The sequence below is a fragment of the Euprymna scolopes genome, chromosome 40 (assembly GCF_053919585.1).
Source record: "Euprymna scolopes isolate OS-2025 chromosome 40, ASM5391958v1, whole genome shotgun sequence".
Lineage (NCBI taxonomy): Eukaryota > Metazoa > Mollusca > Cephalopoda > Sepiida > Sepiolidae > Euprymna > Euprymna scolopes.
In genome coordinates, this window is record NC_136521.1 from 66,781,440 (window position 1) to 66,803,690 (window position 22,251).

A 22,251-nucleotide genomic window follows, 5' to 3' on the forward strand; every position below is an offset into this window, starting at 1 on the left:
GATGACTGCTTTCTGTTTGGTTGAAGTTGGATATTGATAACCAATCAAACTTTGAGTATTTAACCAATCGACATTGAGTATTTTTACAGAAATCCTTTTTTTTTTTTTTCTGCTCCTGCTGATTCTGTTCTTGTCCCTACATGCTGCTAATATGATCTTGTCGGTACTGTTAATATTCTGTTCTTGTCACTAAATGCTACTGCTGCTAATATTTTGTTCTTATTGTTTCTTTTACTGCTGCTAATTTGTTATTTTTTTGTTAACTTGGAAAATGGTTCTACCAATTCGGTGTTACATCAGTTTAGGAGTAAAATTAATAAATTGGAATGAGATCTTGGCAATGATTCTGTAACAGCAGCTACACAAAAAATAACTATTGATTATTTTCTAGAAAGAGAGAAAAGGAGATATAGCAACAGAAAGACTAATTTTGTCTTTTGAATTTTAAAAATTGATCTCCTTCCTTGATTCAAACAATCTCACCGGAGCTCAAAAAGTAATGGATTACTTTTTTTTGGTACGTGTTTACATCAGTGATCTTTTAAACCAACACATTTCAGGTGAAAACATTACAATTATGTAAGATGATGTGTTAGAAATATTTTAAATAAAAAAAAAATTTCTAAGAAAAAAAAAAAAAAAATCAACCATAATTACATTCCCAGATATCATGTTTAAAGATGGTGAAACCAAGTCAATTATTATCTCCTTTGTTTGCTATACTGAACTGGTCTCACAACTTTTTCACATTAAAACTCAATAATTTGATAAATTTTATTTTTACTTGTAATTATTTTTCTACTGGATCGTTTTTTGTTTTGTTTTTTTTTTTTTGTTAAAGATATATCTAGCCCATCATCTACTGGATCATTTTTTGTAATTTATATGTTATGTCGAAATTAGTATAAATTCCAAAAATTCTGAAAAAAAAAAAAAAAGATCTAGTAGATGATGTGCTCGATATATCTTTAACAAAAAATCATCAACAATTATGTTCTGACATTTGTTTTGTTTTTTTAAATGGCGGAATTACAATTATTTACAGATATTTTTGTGATGAGGGCTGATTGCTTGTATTACTTGCTTTGATTAGACTATTGTTCTCATCTTGAGTGTTATTTGTGCAACGTTTGAGTCGGTTTTTTTTTGTTTTGTTTTTTTTTTGTTACACATACAACCCTAACCCTAACCACAGTGAAGAAAACAAAAACACTTCCAAGAATACAAAACCATCTATAGAGCCAGTAACTTTTCTCTTATCTTTTCCACGATGCTTGACGACCGAAATGGTGCGCAAATAACACTCTAAATAAAAACAATAGTCCGATCAAAATAAGTAATACATACAATTATTTACTCAAAAAATGATTGCAGTTACCTCCCCTGGATATTGTGAACTTTTCAACATTAAAACATACGATAAAACTCAATAATTTGATAAATTGTATTTTTATTTGTAATTATTTTTCTACTGGATCATTTTTGTTGTAATTTTTAGAATTTACACTTATTTCGTCATGACATGTAAGTACGTAATGTTTTCACCTGAAATGCGTTGATTTAAAGGATAAATGTAAACAAGCACCCTTTTTTTCTAATACTGTATAATTCATTGCGGATGAAAAAACATCTAAACTTCATTTTAAAATTATTTAACGGATAAATATTGTTGTAATATCCTCATTTCTTTTTTACAAAATGTCTTCCACACGTAAAAAAATAAACGTAAAAATAAATGAATAAAATTCTAATGATTACTCACGAATACTGATATTGGATCTTTTTTTTCTTGTCCAAACCATGACCAGTTTCCAATACAGCTTTGGATTTTCCCGTTTCGGCCAATTTATTTTGGAGTTCCAACGTCATATACTTACAGACTTAGAAGAAAAAAAAACAAAAAAAACAAAGTAAAACAATTTGTTATCAACAAAACAAATTGATGAATTGGGTAACAGGAAGAGAACTTGTGAGAGGGCTATATCCTCCAACTATCTTATTAATATTAGTAAGCAAAAAAAAAAAAAAAAAAAGAAAATCAGGTTTGTATTACTATACAGATTCGAAAAAGTTGTCAAAAAACAAATATATAACAAATAAATGTTCTCAAAGTTAAGATAAGTTACTTTTCTACCTACCTGGATAATTTTTTAGTGTTTTTATTTAATGTAACATGTTTGTTCAGCTCAAAAAAACAGTGTTTACCGATGTATTGGAAAATTTAAAATGGCGTCCGACTCTCTTGAACATGGTAAGCTTGGGAAAATGGGTTAAAAATAAGAAACTATACAAAACACTGTTAGAAACCCACTGAATATATGTCAGCACATGTCACTATACCATAGTGAGCGAGTTTCTAACAGTATTTTGTGTAGTATTTTTTATTTTTAACTCAGTTTCTCAAACTTGCCATATTCAAGTGAGAGTCGGGCGCCATTTTAAATGTTCCAATACATCGGTAAACACTATGTTTTTCGAGCTGAATAAACATGTTACATTAAATAAAATCACTAAAAAATTATCCAGTTAGGTAGAAAAGTAACTTATCTTGCCCTTGATAACATTTATTTGTTATATATTTGTTTTTTGACAACTTTTTCAAATCTATGTGTACAGTAATACAAACCCAAAAGTAAGTAAATATCTCCTATGTAATAAAATGTATTGTAGGTTTGCAACAACAGATGCCACATACAAATTCAATACATCTCAGCTAATAGCCACTATCTTATGTAGCTTTCCGACATCATTTTAGACACATTAAGTCGTTATAATAAAATGCTACATTGCTTCATAGGAACAACACCATCACAATCACACCATCTTTAGCGAAAGGAGTTCCTATTTTTCTTTTAAATAGTCCTCCTACTACCACCAGTCAAAACCGGAAAGAAGTCTGACGGTTTATATTACTTGTATTGATTGAACTATTGTTCTCGTCTTGATTGTTATTTGTGCAACGTTTCGGTCAGATTGGCCTTCGCCCATCATCAGGCATGTCGGTTTTTGTTTGGAAAAGAAAAGAGAAAAGTTACTGACTCTGTAGATGTTTTCGTATTCTGTGAGTTAATCTCTATTTTATGGTTTTAGTGTTGAATTTATAAAAAGATTAGACTACCCATGACCAGTTGGATTAGTATGTTATATTAGCTATGGAATTAATGTATGAGCGTGACACTTGTGACATGAAGAAATTAGTTTTTTGTGGCATAACAGAAACATTTCTATGAAAGTATATTAAAATGAAAAGAATATAGATAGATTTCTATGAGTCGTTGTTTATTATAATTGATTATTTAAAAAAAAACAAAAAAAACTTACAGGCATTGAATTATAAGTGTTTTGCCATACTTATAGGTAAATGTGCACTGAACAGATACCATAATACTTAAAGCTGAATTCAAATTTTGATATATCTTAATTTAAACGCAAAAAAAAAAAGAAAAAAAGAACAATTGGGACACTGAAAATATACACAGTAAAACAATATGTTTTATTGTCGCGTTGATTATATATTTGTAACGCAATTTAAAAAAAACATTTTTGGGGTTATTTATTTATGTTGGTAGTGTAGAAGAAAATGTATGAATGTTTTTTAAGAAAGGTGTATTAAAAAACGGAGAATAAATTGAAGAAAAGGAAGGCAGTGGGTAAATTGCTGTTGTAAAATGATGTTATGGTTGTCAACGGGTTAAAGTAGATTTATTTGTAAGAAAATTGTGTTAAAATAACTTAAATGTAATACGGAAATGAACAATGTAAAAAAAAAAAAAAAAAAGCAGAAAGCATTAACAATTGTTTATTTGGATAATTTACCAAACTGGATATATTTTTTTTGTTTTTATTCAATGTAACATGTTTATTCAGCTCGAAAAACATACATTGTTTACCGATGTATTGGAAAATTCAAAATGGCGCCCGACACTCTCTTTAAGATGGTAAGTTTGGGAAAAGGTGTTATAAATAATAAACTAGATAAAATACTATTTAAAAAACACCGAATATATGTCAACTTATGTCACGGTGACATATAATGAGCGAATTTCTAACAGTATTTTGTCTAGTTTATTATTTATAACATCTTTTCCTGAACTTACCGTGTTAAAGAGAGTGTCGGGTGCAATTTTGAATTTTCCAATACATCGGTAAAAACTGTATGCTTTTCGAGCTGAATAAACATGTTACATTGAATAAAAACACGAAAAATATATCCAGTTTGGTAGGAAAGTAACTTATCTTGCCTTTGATAACATTTATTTGCTATATATTTGTTTTTTTGCCAACTTTTTCGAATCTATGTCTACAGTAATACAAACCCATAGGTGAAAGTACAGAATAGTTACAAAACACCCTCCCCTCCTCGTGTTAAGAATGGCTTTCTAAGTAATAACGTTATTATCAATTTCAGTGGCGCAACAGTAACACAGATGCATAAGTTACTTATGATAAATACCAAAAATGCCCCGAAAGACAAACAAAACTAGCCGCCTTACTTGGGAGTCAACATCTTCAATATAAATCTTCCAAACTGTCAAATTCGACACCAATTTTTGCTTGCTAGATTTCAAAGTTTATAAGAAAACGTCAATATTATCGTTCATTTGTGCTCATAAAAACAAACAATTTTCTGGAGGAGCAACTATTCAAGAAAGGAACTGAAAGTGATATTTAATTCGAATTAAAGTTTAACATTGATGATATTGTCCATGCTTTAATGGTGGAAATAAAAGAGAAACAGAATTAATTCTGTTTGATCTAAACAAACGAACACGTGTTTTTTCGGAAAGAACAAACGGTGCCGATCGCCGGTCTTTAAAAATAAAAAAAATAAGGGAGAAAGGTGAGGATTTAAAAAACATTAATGAAGATAGTTTTTGCTAACCTTCACACATGGTTGGTGGAATTACTTTTGCGGTTTGACATATTAAAAGACTGGAAAATAATGAAATTAGGATGGAGAGATAATGTTTGGAGAAATTCATGATGACGGAAAAAAAATGAACTTATTTACGGAGAGTTCCGTCTTCCGCTTTTTCTCCCCCTTCGTCTTTAGTCCTATTGTCACGTTTAAAATAGGCGAGGGAGGAGGAGCATGCAGGACTCTATCTTCCACACTATATATAGATCTGTATTCTCTCTCTCTCTCTCTCTCTGCCTCTTAAAAGGTGAGCAAGGGAGGAGGAGCACGCAGGAATCTCTCTCTCTCTCTATTTATCTATATATATATATATATAGCTGAAATGCTAGTATATATATAGCTCGTTGTTTGTTTGTTTACCAACAGGCGATTTGAGCACTATAAAAGTGGTGGCGGGTGTCTATTTAAATAGACATTCCGACGAGTTATTTACGGGCATCGATTTCGAGTGGGAGAACTCAAAACTGCCGACTACGACTACTGTCAACACGACGGTTCTAGGTTCAATTCTTGGCTTAGGAGAGATGCTAGTGAGTCTAGCGGCACTGATGAGGAGTTGTGATACAACGAAACAGGACTGTATGTCGATGACTACAAATATACTAGCATTTCAGCCCGGCGTTGCCCGGGTGTTTTGAGGTGTATGCTGAGCAAAAAACAAAAAAAAAAAACAGAAAGGTTAATTTTTTTTAACTTTGACCCCCTATTAAGACCTCTTAAAATTTATTGTTTTGGGCTCAAATCGAGTTATTAAGTTAGATCCATTTCCAAGGAACCTATATCTAAAATCTCAAGTGTTTGGCCCCCAAATTGTCGGAGGAGTTTGGTAGAGTTCTCAAAGGTCAAATCGTTGAACTTTGACCCCTTAACAGCCAAATTTTTGGCCGAAAACCGATCATATAGATTTTCCCAAATCTCAGTACTCTGTATATCAAATTTCGAGTCTGTAGACTGAAAATTGACAGAGTTATTGCGAAGGAAAATGTACACAAACACAGACAGACACGTTCACTTATATATATATATATATATATATATATATATATATATATATATATATATATATATGTATGTATATATATATATATATATCATCTATCTATCTATATGTCTGTCTGTTTTTTGTACTATATATATATATATATATATATATATATATTTATATATAGACAAATATTACATAGTCGCTACACTAAACATGCTAGTGTTTCAGACAATTGGTCGGTAAGGACCAAAAGTCCTCGTCAGGCGACGTAATAAAGTTTGTGTACCACTGGAAGCTCCAGGTTCTCAAGTGGAAGAATTGAGAAAAAATATTTTTATAAAAATAAAATGTTAAATTATCACCCAATTAGCCTCCTCCTTCTTTTCGCCAAAATATTTGAGTCCTTAATTAATCAAGCTCTAGTCCACCATTTTACAGCTGTTAAAATCCATATTGGTGGTCAGACAGAAGTTTAACTTCTGTCTGACCACCAATATGGATTTAGGCAAGCCCATTCTACGGCAGATATTCTAACTATAATCTCTGAACGTTTATACCAAGCACTGGATAAGGCAGGGGATGGGAGGGCAGTAGCCCTAGATATATCAAGGGCTTTTGACAAGGTATAGCACGATGGTTTTCTCATAAAAATAAAATCCTTTGGTATTACTGGACAAACGCTTAATATAATTAAATCCTTCTTGAATGAGAGAAGAATCCAGGCTGTCCTTGATAGGCGTACGTCCAAAAAAATTGATATAAACACGGGTGTACCTCAGGGATCGATCCTTGGACCTTTATTGTTTCTGATATTCATAAATGACTTACCTAATAAAATTGCCTCTGAGATGGGTATATTTACTGACGACACCACACTCTATAGCAGGCACATGGGTAAAACTAGTGAGCACATATCTAAGATGTTTGTTCATGCGAGATGGGTCAGCAGTATGGGGTTTAGGCTCATTACCGTGGGGTCCTGATTTTGAATCTCGCTAGATTCAGCCACTCTGGTGAGTCGTAGATGACAAAACACGTGTCAGTGGATAATTATATTTTAAAAATAATATATATACCGCTCCCCATGTGGAGGTACCAATGTCGCAGGCCCCGCGGGTCCCCAGCGTGTTGATGTCACAAACTTAAAAATAATAATAATAATAATTCAGGAGGTTGACTGTTGAGTTGAATAATAGTAAGCAAAAATGACTGAAACAATTGGATAAATTATTTACAAAATTTATTTTTATAAAAGATCGTAAATGAAAGAAAAGAGAAGATAAGTTTCTTCTTGGTCGAAAGTATGCTGAGCTACGATGTTCACTCTTTCGTTGCCGGAAGTTCAAGTGCCCCGAAACGTTTTCTGCGCATGCGGCTAGAGGCGCCTTTTTACTAAATTACTTTGAAAATTCAATGTTTTGATTTTCTGACCAATCAGAGAATTTTCCAAGCTGTCGGAAATTCGGTGTCTGTGGGAGCCGATGAGAATCTTTAAAAGAGCTCTGTATTTTCAAAAAAACCCAGTTAACAAAAATTCAGAGATAGTGTTGGAAGGCATATATCACTACTGTCTGCAACTCAACTCTAACACGACAACACTTTGAACATAACAGTCAGCTAATCAGACAATGTAGGCGAACACACATACACAGAAACAGTAACTAACTTTTGCATCCCCCCTTTTATTATCGTATGCTCACTTGAAATTAAATTTATGAAAATAATTATTTTAAAACTTCTCACATTTTTCAATGAATCTTCCAGAGTGATAAATTAACTCTACTCAAAAACTTTCAGTGAAAATTATTTTATATAGTTGAGTGAGGAAGTTTTCTTTATGATTTACAGACCCGTGAACTAATCACGGCTCTTGAATTATCAACTCAAACTTCCTCGAAATCTCAAACTAATTTCCCCCTTTTGTTCACTCATAAACGAACTATTATTTTCAATGAAAATATTTCCTAAAATGTAATAAACCTTTTTCCTTTTATAAATTGAGTTAACCTTGTTTGTTATGTTGATATATTTTCTACGAAAGAACCTCGTAAATTCGACTCTCTGTCTCGCTCTCTTTACTTCTTTTCCCCACAATAATAACATTAGTTAATAATAAATAAACAATAAAAAAAATAGGAATAGGCCAAAAAAGTCTCTTTCTGTGAGATAATTCAATGTTTTTCCATGTAATAAAAAAACAGATCCTCAACTGAGGTATAAAAAGATCTATATGTGATAAAGTAGAAAAGTCCTGCGACTGAAATAATTGAATGTTTTTTTTAATGCAGTGAAATAATCAAGGAAAGTCTTCGACTGAATTAATTGAATGTTCCGAAGGAGACAAGTAAGAGTTGTTGATTAGAAATAACCAGTCTTTTTTACAAAGAATTAAAAGTCCACCGCTTACTTAGCGGAGAGATAGAAAAGGGGTAAAAAATGAAAAGTCCATTAGGGTTGCAAGTCCGTGTCCACGTGAAGGAATTAAATGTCGTGGCGCGGCGCGCCACGACATTTAATTCGCGCGCACGTGTTTAACGTCCAAACGCGTACGGGTCGATGTTGATGTTTACGCCATGGTGTTCAAAGGTCGACCTCGATGTGAGCGAAAAATGCCCTTTTTAAACTTGTCCGACTGGCTCCAGGGAGGCATTCAGAAAAAAACATTTTTTTAAATTTCCTTTCCTTGTAATCTGATTGGATGAAAAGAATAACATTCTTATGACGTAAGATGCCTTAGATGACGTCCGCACGAATAACTGAAATTTCGTTTAAGGACTACCGAATTTGCGTGGGTGTGCAAAGAAAATGTACGCACAGCTGAAACGATGTTTATACATCCACGCGCGCGCAACTGGGTTTTACTATTTTGTTTTGGAGTAGATTCGACGCGCGTGCGTCGGAGCTACAACACCAAATTGGTTAAAGGGAAAATTATTCCCAACTCGCATTTAGGTAAAAATGCACTTTCGTAAATAATTGAATTCATTCAAAACATATTGGTAAAACCAAAACAAACAACATCTAAGTAAATCGCGATATATCCAGACAGTTGTGCTAGATGGGTCAGTGGTAATGGGTTTAGGCTCATTACGGTGGGGTCCCGATTTCAAATCTCGCTAGATTCAGCCACTCTGATGAGTTGTAGATGACGGAACATGTGTCAGTGGATAATTATATTTTAAAAATAATATATATATATATATATATATATATATATATGTTTCTCTCTCTCTCTCTCTCTCTCTCTATTATTCTTTTTCTCTCTGTAGCAGAATTGCCAGATTGGCTTTTTTAAAAAGTAGTTTGGCCTTCAAAAATTGTATTTGACCTTTTTTTAAATTTGGCTTCAGTTTTTTGGGTTTTTTTTCTGATTATTTTGCAAAAATATTTATTTGCTAGTAATTATTAAAGAAAATGCTATAAATTATTTGTTAAGAAGTTTGGTCTTCAATATTGTGTAGGAAGTTTTACATTTTTGCTTTTTCTTCACTATTTTATGAAATATATTCATAATTCTATATTATGAGCGAAAATGTTACAACTAATTATTCTTGAAGCAGTTTGGACTTCAAACGTTTTATTGCATTTAATTTTTTTTTTTAATTTTTACATATTTTTTCAATGATTTTGCATAAAAATATATTTGGTAATAACTATTAAAGAAAACGCTATTGAAGCGACTCACCACAAATATTAAAAGTCACTGTACCAGGAACGTTTCAGTTGTGCATACAGCTGTTGTTTACACCCACGCAATTTCTGTGAGCATAAAACTAAACCTTGTCTTGTTTCACCAACATAGCTGAAAGCACCGCACGTGACAAAGATATTTTTTTTATCCTATCAAATTACGAAGAAAGCAAATTTCAAAATATTTTTCTGACAGCCTCCACTGGGAGCAAGTTTGAAATCTATAAAAAAAAAGGCATTTCGCGCCACAACCAATCAGTCAGAATTGAAGTCAGCATGCTGTAAATAACATCATTTCACGCGCGTCAAACGTCTAAATTCTCAACATGGAAGTACCAGATCAGCGAGAATTAACATTTATCCTTTTTGTTTCATTTTGTTTCATATTAACGTCCGAGTCACACTGGATTAACAATACTGAACTAACTCATAACGAATTTTAATACCGCTTTGAAAAGACAAAGAAGAAATATTTTATATCTTAAAAAAACATTTTGCCTCAAATCAGTCAGAGAAAGATTTCTTTCTCCTGCTTTTCATTAAAGTTATATATAGAGTCCTAGTGACTGTAGAATTGACTTGAGTCACCCCTAAAAGCCAAGAAATAGGACGAAAATAATACCATTCCCCAAAAATAATAGTTTCTTAGCCCCTCTCTTTCTCCTTCTTATAGACCAAGAGCAGACCAAGAACTGCTATCCAGAGTCCCTCATCATCTCTCTCTCTCTCTCTCTCTCTCTCTCTCTCTCTCTCTCTCTCTCTCTCTCTCCTTAACCAAGCCCTAGCCAGCATGACAGGCAAGTAGCCAGTACACTCTTAGCCACCGAACCAACAAGACGTATGTTGCCGGTGAACATTATTAACAAGACGTGTACTCTCTCCAACATTTAAAAAGGCAAATAAAGTTCTTTCCTTCTAAAGCAACCATTCAAGAAGTTACAAACATTAACTTTATTGCCAAAATATTCCTTCCCTGAACATTTTGCTTCTTATGAACTTTGAATGATTTAGTAATTATCACCTTCTTGGCTCTCGTGCTGAATCAGCTCGCGCACATATAAAACCGTCAACAAAATGACATGATTTATTATTTCTTTCTATTGTTAAATAAAAGTCAGTTATTGAACTTTTAAAATGGTCTTTGCCTTAATGCTGTTTCTGACAAACTTTTTATTTTTATTTTTTTGTTAGGGGTTGGGAAACATTTACCTATGCTCACATCACGACTGTGATATCAGGCATTGGTGAATGTCGACCAAGCCCCACTACATTATTGTTATATCCGGTTTTGACGGTATATAATAACATGACAAAATACACCGAGTGGAATGCGCAACAAAAGGTTTATTCGTACTTCGAAATAATATACAATACAAAAATGGCTGCTCGCCTTGAAGTTGATATACGCGTAAATGAAGGTAAAGAAAAAAGGTAACTTAACGTGTGTGAGCAGAACGCTCGTCCTGGGAGCTTGGTAAATCCTGACTACACTTGGAGAGTGTAAGACGCGAGACGGTTGGGCTAGTGCGTACCACTTGACTGCCCACAAGATAATACAAGACGCTCTTTTATACACCGTTTCGTATCCGGTGCTATCCGTAATTATGTCCCTTATAACAGTTTGATAGTGGTGGAATCGATGCCTGCCCATTATTTACTACACTGTTATAGATTTTTAAAAAAATCACAGGTTCCTAATTTCTGTGCTTCGATGCATTTTCTGGTGGTTTCAGTGTATTCTGTCTTAGCTGTTGCTATTTCTCTCTTACAATTACTTCTAGCTTCTATATACTTCTGGCTGTTTGAACTGGACTTATGTCGGTTGAATCTGGGTTCATTTAATATCAAAGCTAGACATGTCGACTTTCTGCATTATTCATTGAAGGTCAAATATTAATTGACCAATTTGAACTAACATCTTATCAAATGTAGGAATTCAAATTACGTTATTAACTTGTAAAGATATGACATAAAAGACATTGTCAAAGGAGGTTGAATTTTTTGTTTTTAAAGCAATAAATAATTGGGAATTAACTGTAATTTACACCTATAAAACATAATTATTTCAAAGTAAATTCCTAATTAAATATTTGTTCCTAACTTTTCCAAAGACATTTTAATTTCAATTTCCGTATATCTTAAATGTTCTTATAAAATCTAATTCAAATGGCGTGTACATAAAATGTAGGTTTATTTGATTTATGACAATAAATTGAAAATAACAACAAGGCCAAAGTTATTTGGCGATTGAGAGGGGGGGGAGTTGTTAAGCATATCATAATTTGTCTTACAATTTTTTAAAGCTTACTCTAAACTTATTAATCACCTGAATATCGCATTCACCTTATGAGCCTAATCCTACTTCAAATATGTTGTTTTAACATTAGTTTTATATAAAAAAAACATGACATCTAAGCTGAAGTGGCACAAATTACAAACAATCAAAAAGAACCAAACAAAATGAGAGAAGGGGCAAATTAGTAAAGCCCTCTGAACCCATTCTAAGTGTAGCCTGCTCACTATTTTCAGGATTTTAAAACCTGAAAACAAGCAGATCAATCTCGAAATGGGAGTGGGAACTAGTGGGAGATAAAAGAAGAATAGGGATAGAGAATGAGCAACGATTGTGATCTCCCAAATAAAGTTGTTTTGTTTTAATAAAGTACTTTATACCTATATATTGTCATGTTCCTGATCAAACTTTAGCATAATATGTCATTGTTAAGCCATAAAAACATGCCACTTTCCTACTTCTAACTTTGTAGGTGATTGGTCGATATCCACTGATGCCTGGTATCACAGCCATGGCGTGAGCATAGATTAAAATTTCCCAACCTCTAACAAAAAAAAATAAAATAAAAGTTGTCAGTAATTAGCAATATGAACACCAGTCTAAACATTTAATATAGAAGTTGTTTTTTTTTTTTTACATGGAGTTTTTATCAAGGCCCAGAAGCCACTCTGGGATAAGGGTTATTGCGTGTACAGTAATCAATGGGATAGTATCATAGTAATCATTAGTATTGGAGATTTGATAAAGTGTCTTACATAAGGGGGCGGTTCATCAGGAATTTGTTTATGTTGGACTTGAAGACATCCAAGTTGTAGTTAGGTGGGAAACAGGCAAACGGAAGAGAGTTTATTGAAGAAAACTTTTTTAGTATACTAGCATTTCAGCCCGGCATTGCCTGGGTGTTTGGATGTGTGTGTTGAGCAAAAAAAAAAAAAAAGGATAGTAGGAAGGCAGGCTCGAACCCGTACCGTGCAAGAGGAAAAGAACGGGGGAAAAACCTGACATCTTTGCTGTTACGACCACCGCCAAACCGGAAGTGACATAGGTTAATTAAAGGCTAGACAATCGAAAGAAGAGGATGACTTTCAAAAATATCGGCGAAAAAAGTAACCCCCCCACACTCTTGAAAAGTGCCCAGTTTAAGGTGAAGATATTAATGTTTTTAGCCAATCTGTCGATATTTGTCATCTGAAAGGTCGAACTTCAAAACGACTTTGACCTTACAAAAATCTGTCACCTCTGTCGATGTTTTAGGCAGACATGCAAACATACATACATACATACATTTATATATTGATAACTAAAAATTTTCGATCCAAACCGATTAAAAAGCTTGCCCTATCTCTGAATACCCTTTATGTAAAATTTCAAATGTTTAGACCAGAAATTGTCTGAGTAATTTGGTAGAGACCGCAGAGGTCAAATTTTTAAAGTTAGATCCATGTCCAAGGAACCTATATCTAAAATTTCAAGTGTTTAGACCCAATATTAGCGGAGGAGTTTGGTAGAGTTCTCAAAGGTCAAATCGTTAAACTTTGACCCCTTAGCAGCCAAATTTCTGTCCGAAAACTGATCACATCGATTTTCCCAAATCTCAGTACCCTGTATATCAAATTTCGAGTCTGTAGACTAAAAATTGACAGAGTTATTGTGTAGGGAAATGTACACAGACACATAGACAGACACACAGACACGTTCATTTTTATAGATATACTAGCATGGGCGCCCGGCGTTGCCCGGGTGTTTGGATGTGTATGTTGAGCAAAAAAAAAAAAAAAAAAGTGGTAGTAGGAAGGCAGGCTCGAACCCGTACCGCAAAGGAGGAAAAGAATGGGGTAAAACCTAACGTTTATGCTGTTACGACCACCGCCAAACTGGAAGCGACATTTTTTTAAATTAAGGCTAGACAATCTAAAGGAGAGGATAACTTTAAAAAATATCGGCAAAAAAAGTGACCACCCCCCTGTAGAAAAGTGCGTTGTTGAAGGGGAAGATATTAATGTTTTTAGCCAATTTTTCGATATTTGTCGTATGAAAGGTCGAACTTTAAAACGATACTGATCTTGGTAAAATCTGTCTCCTCTATTGAAAGTTTAAGGCAGACATGCAAACATACATACATGCATACATTTATATATTGGTAACTAAAAATTTTCGACCCAAACTGATGAAAAAGCTTGTCCTATCTCTGAATACCCTTTATGTAAAATTTCAAATATTTAGACCAGAAATTTTTTTTTTAACTTTTAAATTCAAATGAACATATTTCGGCTCAAAGAAAAAAATCATTGATCGAAATAATTACAATCAGAGTCAACACACAATCAACACAAGACAAGTGTATTTATACCAGTAATGTAAAAATCTTGCGTTCTGGTGGCAATGTAGTCGCTGAAGTCATTTTTGATATCGCTTAGGTTTTTGAAGCATTTCTCATGCAGAAAGTTGTTGAGATGCTTGAAAAAGTGATAGTCAGTAGGTGAGAGTTCTGAAGAGTATGGTGGGTGAGGCAGAGTTCCGTAGCCCAATTTGTTCAATTTCTGCAGGGTCGGTTTAGCAACATGTAGTCGGGCATTGTCGTGAAGGAGAATTAGGCCTTTTCTGTTGATTGTTGGGTGTCGTTGTCAAAGTTTCTGATGCATTTCATCCATTTGTTGACAGTACTTCACTGGTTTTGTCTGATTTCAAAAAACTAATGGGTGAGGCCCAGTGTTTTGACAAGCTTCTGGGTTTGACCTTTACTCCTGATCTGAAATGGAACACGTACATCAAGTCTGTTGCCAAGGTCGCTGGAAAGATGGTGGGATCCTTCTACCGCTCCAGAAGATATCTCACTACTGATGCAATTCTCTATCTATATAAAAGCCAAGTACGTCCAAGGATGGAATACTGTTGCCATATCTGGGCAGGAGCTGCTAAAAACAGCCTATCCTGCCTTGACAGAGTACAAAATAGACTTCGTGGTTTAGTGGGGGATGCCCTTTTCTCTATCCTGCAACCTCTCTCCCACAGAAGAGACGTTGCGAGCCTGTCCTTGTTTTATCGTTATTTCCATGGCAGATGCTCGTCTGAACTCCAATCTCTGGTCCCCCCCTCGCCAATCTTTCACGAAAAACACCCATCTAGCTGAATCCACAGTGAAAAATTTCCCCCACTCTATATCTGTGCCTAAATCAAAACACGGATTCCATGAACAAAGCTTCTTTCTTAGAACTGCACACCTGTGGAACTCTGTTCTGTCTGCCTGCTTCCCTCCGGACTACAACTTGGATGTCTTCAAGTCCAATGTTAACAAATTCCTAATGAACCACCCCCTTAAGTAAACACTTCAGCAAATCTCCACACTAACGTAATGTACTTGCAATAACCCTTATCCCTGAGTGGCTTCCGGGCCTTGATAAGTGGTGATCACTGTGTAAAAAAAAAAAAAAAAAAAAAAAAAGACTGGTCGTAGACTACCAAACAGTAAGCATCATCTTCTTTTGGTGCAACACTGGCTTCGGGAAGTGTCATGAAGCTTCGTTGGCATCTAAACACTGAGCTGAGACCACTTTCATTGCAAGTCACAACCCAGTCGAGAAACGGTTTGTTGTTGCGTTGTGGGAACATGATGAGAATTAGCAGCGAACCGGATGTTAATGTATCCACCATGAGAGACAAAATAAAAAATCGTCTTTTGCACATGGCTCCACGCATCGCTTCCATTTGGGAAGAAAAAAATAAGATAACCACAAAATAGTTATCAACCAATGGCAGAGCTCCGCGCCTAAAATAAACACCTCAAATATCACAGTCGCTGGGAGCCAGTTTGCCACTATAAAACGAGGGATTTTAGGGAACCAGAGGAGAGAGGAGGAAAAAGAAGATGAAGACGCCGGGATGTTAGCTGCTGATGAAAGAAGTCACCCGCTTTCCAGTTACAAGCCAGGACACGCATCACCGACAGCAGGATGACCGGCTGACCCCTACCACATCCATCGTCCAAAAGATAAGTTACATTTACGAACCTTCATTCCTTGTCAATTCATACATACCTACAAACATTTTACGAACATTCATTCCTTGTCAATTCATACATACCTACAAACATTTTACGAACCTTCATTCCTTGTCAATTCATACATACCTACAAACATTTTACGAACATTCATTCCTTGTCAATTCATACATACCTACAAACATTTTACGAACCTTCATTCCTTGTCAATTCATACATACCTACAAACATTTTACGAACATTCATTCCTTGTCAATTCATACATACCTACAAACATTTTACGAACATTCATTCCTTGTAAATTCATACATACCTACAAACATTTTACGAACATTTATTCCTTGTCAATTCATACATACCTACAAACATTTTACGAACATTTATTCCTTGTCAATTCATACATACCTACAAACATTTTACGAACATTCATTCCTTGTAAATTCATACATACCTACAAACATTTTACGAACATTCATTCCTTGTAAATTCATACATACCTACAAACATTTTACGAACATTTATTCCTTGTCAATTCATACATACCTACAAACATTTTACGAACATTCATTCCTTGTAAATTCATACATACCTACAAACATTTTACGAACCTTCATTCCTAGTCAATTCATACATACCTACAAACATTTTACGAACATTTATTCCTTGTTAAATCGTACATACCTGCAAACATTCTACGAACATTTCACCGTAATACAAACTGTCAAATATCTCCATCGGACAATCCATTCTTCGTTAAATCACATTCCATCCTACGAACACTTTGCCTCTTCTAATACAAGTTGTTAGTAGTAAATAAAATCGGTTCTCAACCTTCAATATTCGTCTGTCTTTAATTATATGGAGTCAGAATCTACATACTTCCAATGTTGTTCATTTCATGTATTTTTTGTTGTGACCTCTATGGCATCCTTTCCCACCCCTAACCCTTTTATAAAAAACGAGGCCATAGCGTAAAAAAGGGAAGATGACGTCACTTCATAATAGTGTTTCTTTTGGTTGTTGTTCAATTCGTAAGGCACCCATTTATCAAATCTTGTCTTCCCAATCTCTCTGAAGTGGTTGAAAATCGTTGTATACATTATGCCTAATTCAGAAACAAGTTCTCGAATGGTTGTGTGTGGTTTGCCTTTGACAACATTTGATGGCCAACCACTATGCTCATCATTTTCAAGACTCTCGTCACCGCTACGAAATTTCTTAAACCACCATTGTGCCATGCGTTCAGTAGTAGTTCTTGGGCCAAACGCTTCATTAATCTTGCAAGTTGTTTCAGCAGCTTTTTGGCCTAGCTTGAATGGAAATAAGAAAATTGTATACGTTTGCTTTTTTTTCCATCTTGTATTCAACATTCTACAAAGAAAACATAATTGTTTTAAAACCATTGTAATTTGAATGATTAGATAAAGTGAAAAACGTTCTATAAAGTGATATGTATACAAGTGTCTGTCAGTGTATTGACGAGACCAGTTCTGTGGCATGATGAAGAAAGTTTGTGTGGGTACCGCACGTGGAAATAAGTGGGAGTTTGAAGGTCACCATGTTGGCATTGTTGTACTGACGTTAGTCTGGGACCAAAGGTGCAGGTGAATGTCTGCTGCCAGCGAAAGCCAGGGAGAAAGAAGAGGAAGAGTTGCCGATTTCACCTTTTCTGTACTCGGTCACATGATTGAGAACTGGCTTGTGATTGGGCAAGCCAGGGAGATGGTTGATTTAAATTTCGAGCTGCGACATTTAAGTCCTGCTATTGTGCTTGTTGCAAGTTCGTCTGCTACAAATCTCCTCCTTAGACAACCTTCATCCTCATATACTTATTATATAATATGTCTCTTATTCTCTATCATTTAATTGGAAAACTTTAAAACTTTTTCACTGAAAATATTTCTCTGAAATCGGCTCATCTCAAAATACCATTTAGCCAGTTTTTTTTTCTGTATTTGTATTTTTTAAATGTCATTTACCCAGTTTTTTTTTTTTTTTTTTGTTTACCGTATGACAATATCTCTCGTTTTTCTCACATTTGAATATAAAACTTGCAAATCATTTTCACAGACTTCCGGCTCATCATAAAAATATCTCCTTCCTTACAAAACACCCTAAAGTATAACCCAAAATCGGAGTGAACATCCCTATAAAAACTGATGATCACCCCCCCCCCATAAAGAAAAATCTGGCCCTTTTAAAAAGATTTAGGTAGCTCCAGAAAACGATTTCTGAATAAAGTCAGAAACTTTTCTGATTGTTCCAAAATTAATATTTGTTTTTATTCATGTTTGTTTTTATTCAGAATATGCAGAAACAACACACGTACAACCATGTTTTATGCATTTTGATTTTGGGCATCAATATGTAAATGTCGGCCGCTACACGTCATAAATCTAAACAATTCCCTAGTCCTCTACCTCTTCCTACCTCTCTATCACACACACACACACACACACACACACACACACTCTCTCTCTCTCTCTCTCTCTCTCTCTCTCTCTCTCTCTCTCTCTCTCTCAAATTACGAAGTGTTACAAAGCTATTCAGTTTCTGCTACTTTATTTTTTATAATTGAGTCACCACTTATCGAGGCCAGAAAGCCACTCGAGGATAACGATTAATGAATATAAGGTGGTAGTATAGTAATCTTCAATGGTGTAACTTGGGTACAATTGGATTATTTAAGTGGACGAATCAGCAAGAACTTGTTTACATCGGACTTGAAAACTACGGAATAGCTGGAGATGTCTTCTCAATTATTAAATTCTTTCTTTCCCATAGGCTTATAAGAATAGTCGTCGATGGACAAAAATTAGAAGCTCATAGTGTAGTCAGCGAGGAAATAGGCCAGTGGAACAGTGTTCCACAGGCGGGCAGTTCTAGGAAAGAAGCTTTGTTTATGGGAATCTGTGTTGAGATTTTAGCACAGATAAAGAGTGGGGAAAATTGTTGATAGTGACTGTAGCCAGTCGAGTGTTTTTTGTGAAAGTTTGATAAGGGAGATTATAGATTGGAGCTCAAACGTGCACTTGCCATGAAAATAATGATACAGCAAAGACATGCTCGCAACGTCTCTTCATTTGGAAAGAGGTTGCAGTGAAGAGAAAGGGGCATCACCTACTAGGTTTCGGAGTCAGTTTTGAACTCTGTCAAGGCAGGATATGACACGCCGAGCAGCTCCTGTCCAGATGTGACAACAGTACTCTATTTTAGAACATTCTTTGCTCTTATACAGACAGAGGATTGCACCGGCAGTGAGATACCTACTGGAGCGGTAGAGTGATCCAACCATTTTTCCAGCAATCTTGGCAACAGATTTGATGTATGTGTTCCATTTCAGATCAGGAGTGAAAGTCAGTCCCAGAAGTTTGTCAAGACATGATGCTTCCTCAAAACGAAGGCCATTTATTTCAATTGGGGCCTGATGGGGGTCAGATCGATTATGATAAAATGAGAGAAGCTTGGTTTTAGCTGCATTAAAATTAACCAGCCACCTTTTTCCCCATTGCACCACATGCTCAAGATCAGAAAAGAGAGAATCAAAAAGATCTTGGTCATTGCTCTGGCCTTTGAAGTGTTGCTGTAGAGTGTGGTGTCGTCTGTATAAATAAGAATATAATTTGGGAGATCATTGACGAAGTTTAGGAAGAGAGTTGGGTTGCTGCAAAAAAGGCTGGCTCTCTCTACCAAGGTTATTAAGTGCTCAATATATATATTATATATATACATATATATATATTAGTGTTGGGACGATTAATTGGAATCGGGCATCGGAAAATTATTATTTTCCGATGCAAAAAAAGCATTGTCTTTTTTATTTGATTTTGTTAAAAGCAAATTCTTCCATTACTAGTAGTGATGAGAAAATAAATATTTATTTATTGTTAATATTAGAAATAAAATCTATAGATCACCCCCCCCCCCAACAAGTGTATTTTTTTACGCTTGAGAAAATATCTTCACATTTAACACATGTTTTTACGATAGTTGGGGAAAAATAACTACTTCATAGTTATATATATATATATATATATATATATATATATATATATATATATATATATATATAAATTTAAAGGGGGTTAGAACAGTAGTCTAAAGAGCAGATTGTATTTTAATGTGATAATAAAATTACTAATTTAATTAAAATACAAGAAAAAAACAGTGCTCGTTGTAATTTAGATATATAATAAGCTCGATAGGCAAATATCCTAGAGCTACTTTAATATATAGTAATGTGATTGATAATTTAAAATTCAAATTAGAATTAAAAAATTAAAAATCTGTTTCATAAGAAGGAACAACAACAAAGTCAATAATTTGTACGATCGTTTCGGAAACGCTGTTTTTATTGCGATAGACATTAAGTCATGAACAATAATTTTGACATATAGTTATTTTTGAAATGAAGTCTCCTCACCAGCAAAAGTATTGGGTGGGTTTTTTTTATATATAAAAGACACCATAAATAAACCTAGCATTCTTTAAGTAAGGCAGATGTATCTTTTAATTGTTCGATTTTTGAAAACCGTAATTATCGTCAAAGCATTCATTTGGATGTTGATTGCACAAATAAATTTTTAATTCTAATTTGAATCGTAAATTATCAATCACATTACTATATATATATATATATATATATATATATATATATATATATATATCATTCAACCACGGTAGTGGTTGAATATATGCTTAAGTCCGAAATTGAATGAATCGAGACACACTCAAACCCCCACCACTAATTCCGTTCACAACCAAATTTCAAACAGCTTACACAGGTGTATAGAACACCTCATTAGCTACATTTTGAAAAAAAAAATTTCGAAAATTGGTTCAGTAGAAAAAAAGTTACAACAAAATATGTGGGTTCACAAACAGGAGAGTAAGTACATAAGTGACTAACGCTTTTTATTTTGCATAACTTTTTTTGTATATAAATATTTTTTACTGCAATTTTGCCAATATGACATGTTAGCGTAACGGTTAGAGTACCGGGGTTTGGTGGAAAGATTTTAGGTTCAATCCCGTGTATCATTTTTTTTTTATAAATAAAAAACCGAACTTTTTTTAATAACTAATTTTTTTTTAACTCTCCTTATGATTTTATAGCAAAAAATGGTGAATTTATCGATTAAAAATATTAGTGAATTCTATGATATACATATTCTTTAAATGAACTCAAATTTTTCGTCATCACATGTGATGAAAAATGTAGTCCCATTTTGGCAATACGTCTGACCAATGATGCTTTTGAACCCGCGACCAGCACTGCGATGTCATCAGCATCAGCCTGGGCATAAATATTCCTATTTTTAAACTCCTTTAAAAGAGGATTCAGCATACAGTTCCATAGTAAAGGTGATAAAATCCCACTTTGGGGGTTTCATTTAACTACTTCCCTTTTAACAGTTGCCCTCAGTAGTTCTACTTGAACTGTTCTGTGCCTCACCATATACTCAATCCATCGGATGAGTACTGGTGACACATTGAGTTCTCGTAGCGACTTGAACATACTACTGAAGGGTATGTTGTCAAAAGCTCCAACAATATCTAAAAAGACACCAAGTGCCATCTTCTTTTTTGGTTAGTTTACGCTCTATACAGATCACGAATTCACGAACCGCAGTCTCGTATGTGATTGAATGATAAATATTGCATAAATGTGTTTTTGAGAGCTAATTTTTTTGGACAATCATTAATAAATATTATAAATTTATATATTAATACAATAGCAATGCCTGGAAAAGTCATGGATTATATGGAAAAATGCGCCCATGAAAAGTAATATTCTTAAGATTTTATTGAACCTGGAAAAGTAAAGGACAAGAAATTCAACCTGGAAAAGTAAAGAACAAGATATTCTAGTAAAGTAAAAAATAAGAATTTTTAGACTTAAAATATTGCAGCTAAAAATAAAATTTGATTATTAATTCCATCTACTAACTAACTATCTAATGAATTAATTTTATTCAAACAATTTTCACTACATAAATATATGCAAATAATAGGGGGAAAAAGTTCAATCCAGCGACTGACACCCTTTCTAACTCAACAATAAACAACAACATATGCAAATAATAAATAAAATATTTATCAATATTCAAATTTTATTTTTAGCTGCAATATTTTAAGTCTAAAAATTCTTATTTTTTACTTTACTAGAATATCTTGTTCTTTACTTTTCCAGGTTGAATTTCTTGTCCTTTACTTTTCCAGGTTCAATAAAATCTTAAGAATATTACTTTTCATGCGCGCATTTTTCCATATAATATATATATAACATCTTCATAAATATCTAGAAATTTATATATATATATATATATATATATATATATATATATATATATATATATATATATATA

At 33.9% G+C, this 22,251-nt stretch overlaps 1 protein-coding gene across 2 annotated transcripts in view; it reads right to left on the reverse strand.

The window, feature by feature from the left end:
- Window positions 1-22,251, reverse strand: part of LOC145265594 (protein canopy 4-like) — a 51,406-nt gene that overhangs the window by 25,213 nt on the left and 3,942 nt on the right. The window contains exons 1-2 of one of the 2 annotated variants that reach the window (XM_080121601.1): window positions 4,883-5,063; window positions 1,763-1,880 (exon numbers count right to left, since the gene is read on the reverse strand). In XM_080121601.1, the coding sequence (XP_079977727.1) occupies window positions 1,763-1,880; window positions 4,883-4,982 (218 nt within the window). In that variant the 5' untranslated portion in view covers window positions 4,983-5,063. Of the gene's footprint in view, window positions 1-1,762; window positions 1,881-4,882; window positions 5,064-22,251 lie in introns of those variants that run through there. The other variant, XM_080121602.1, reaches the window with a different exon arrangement.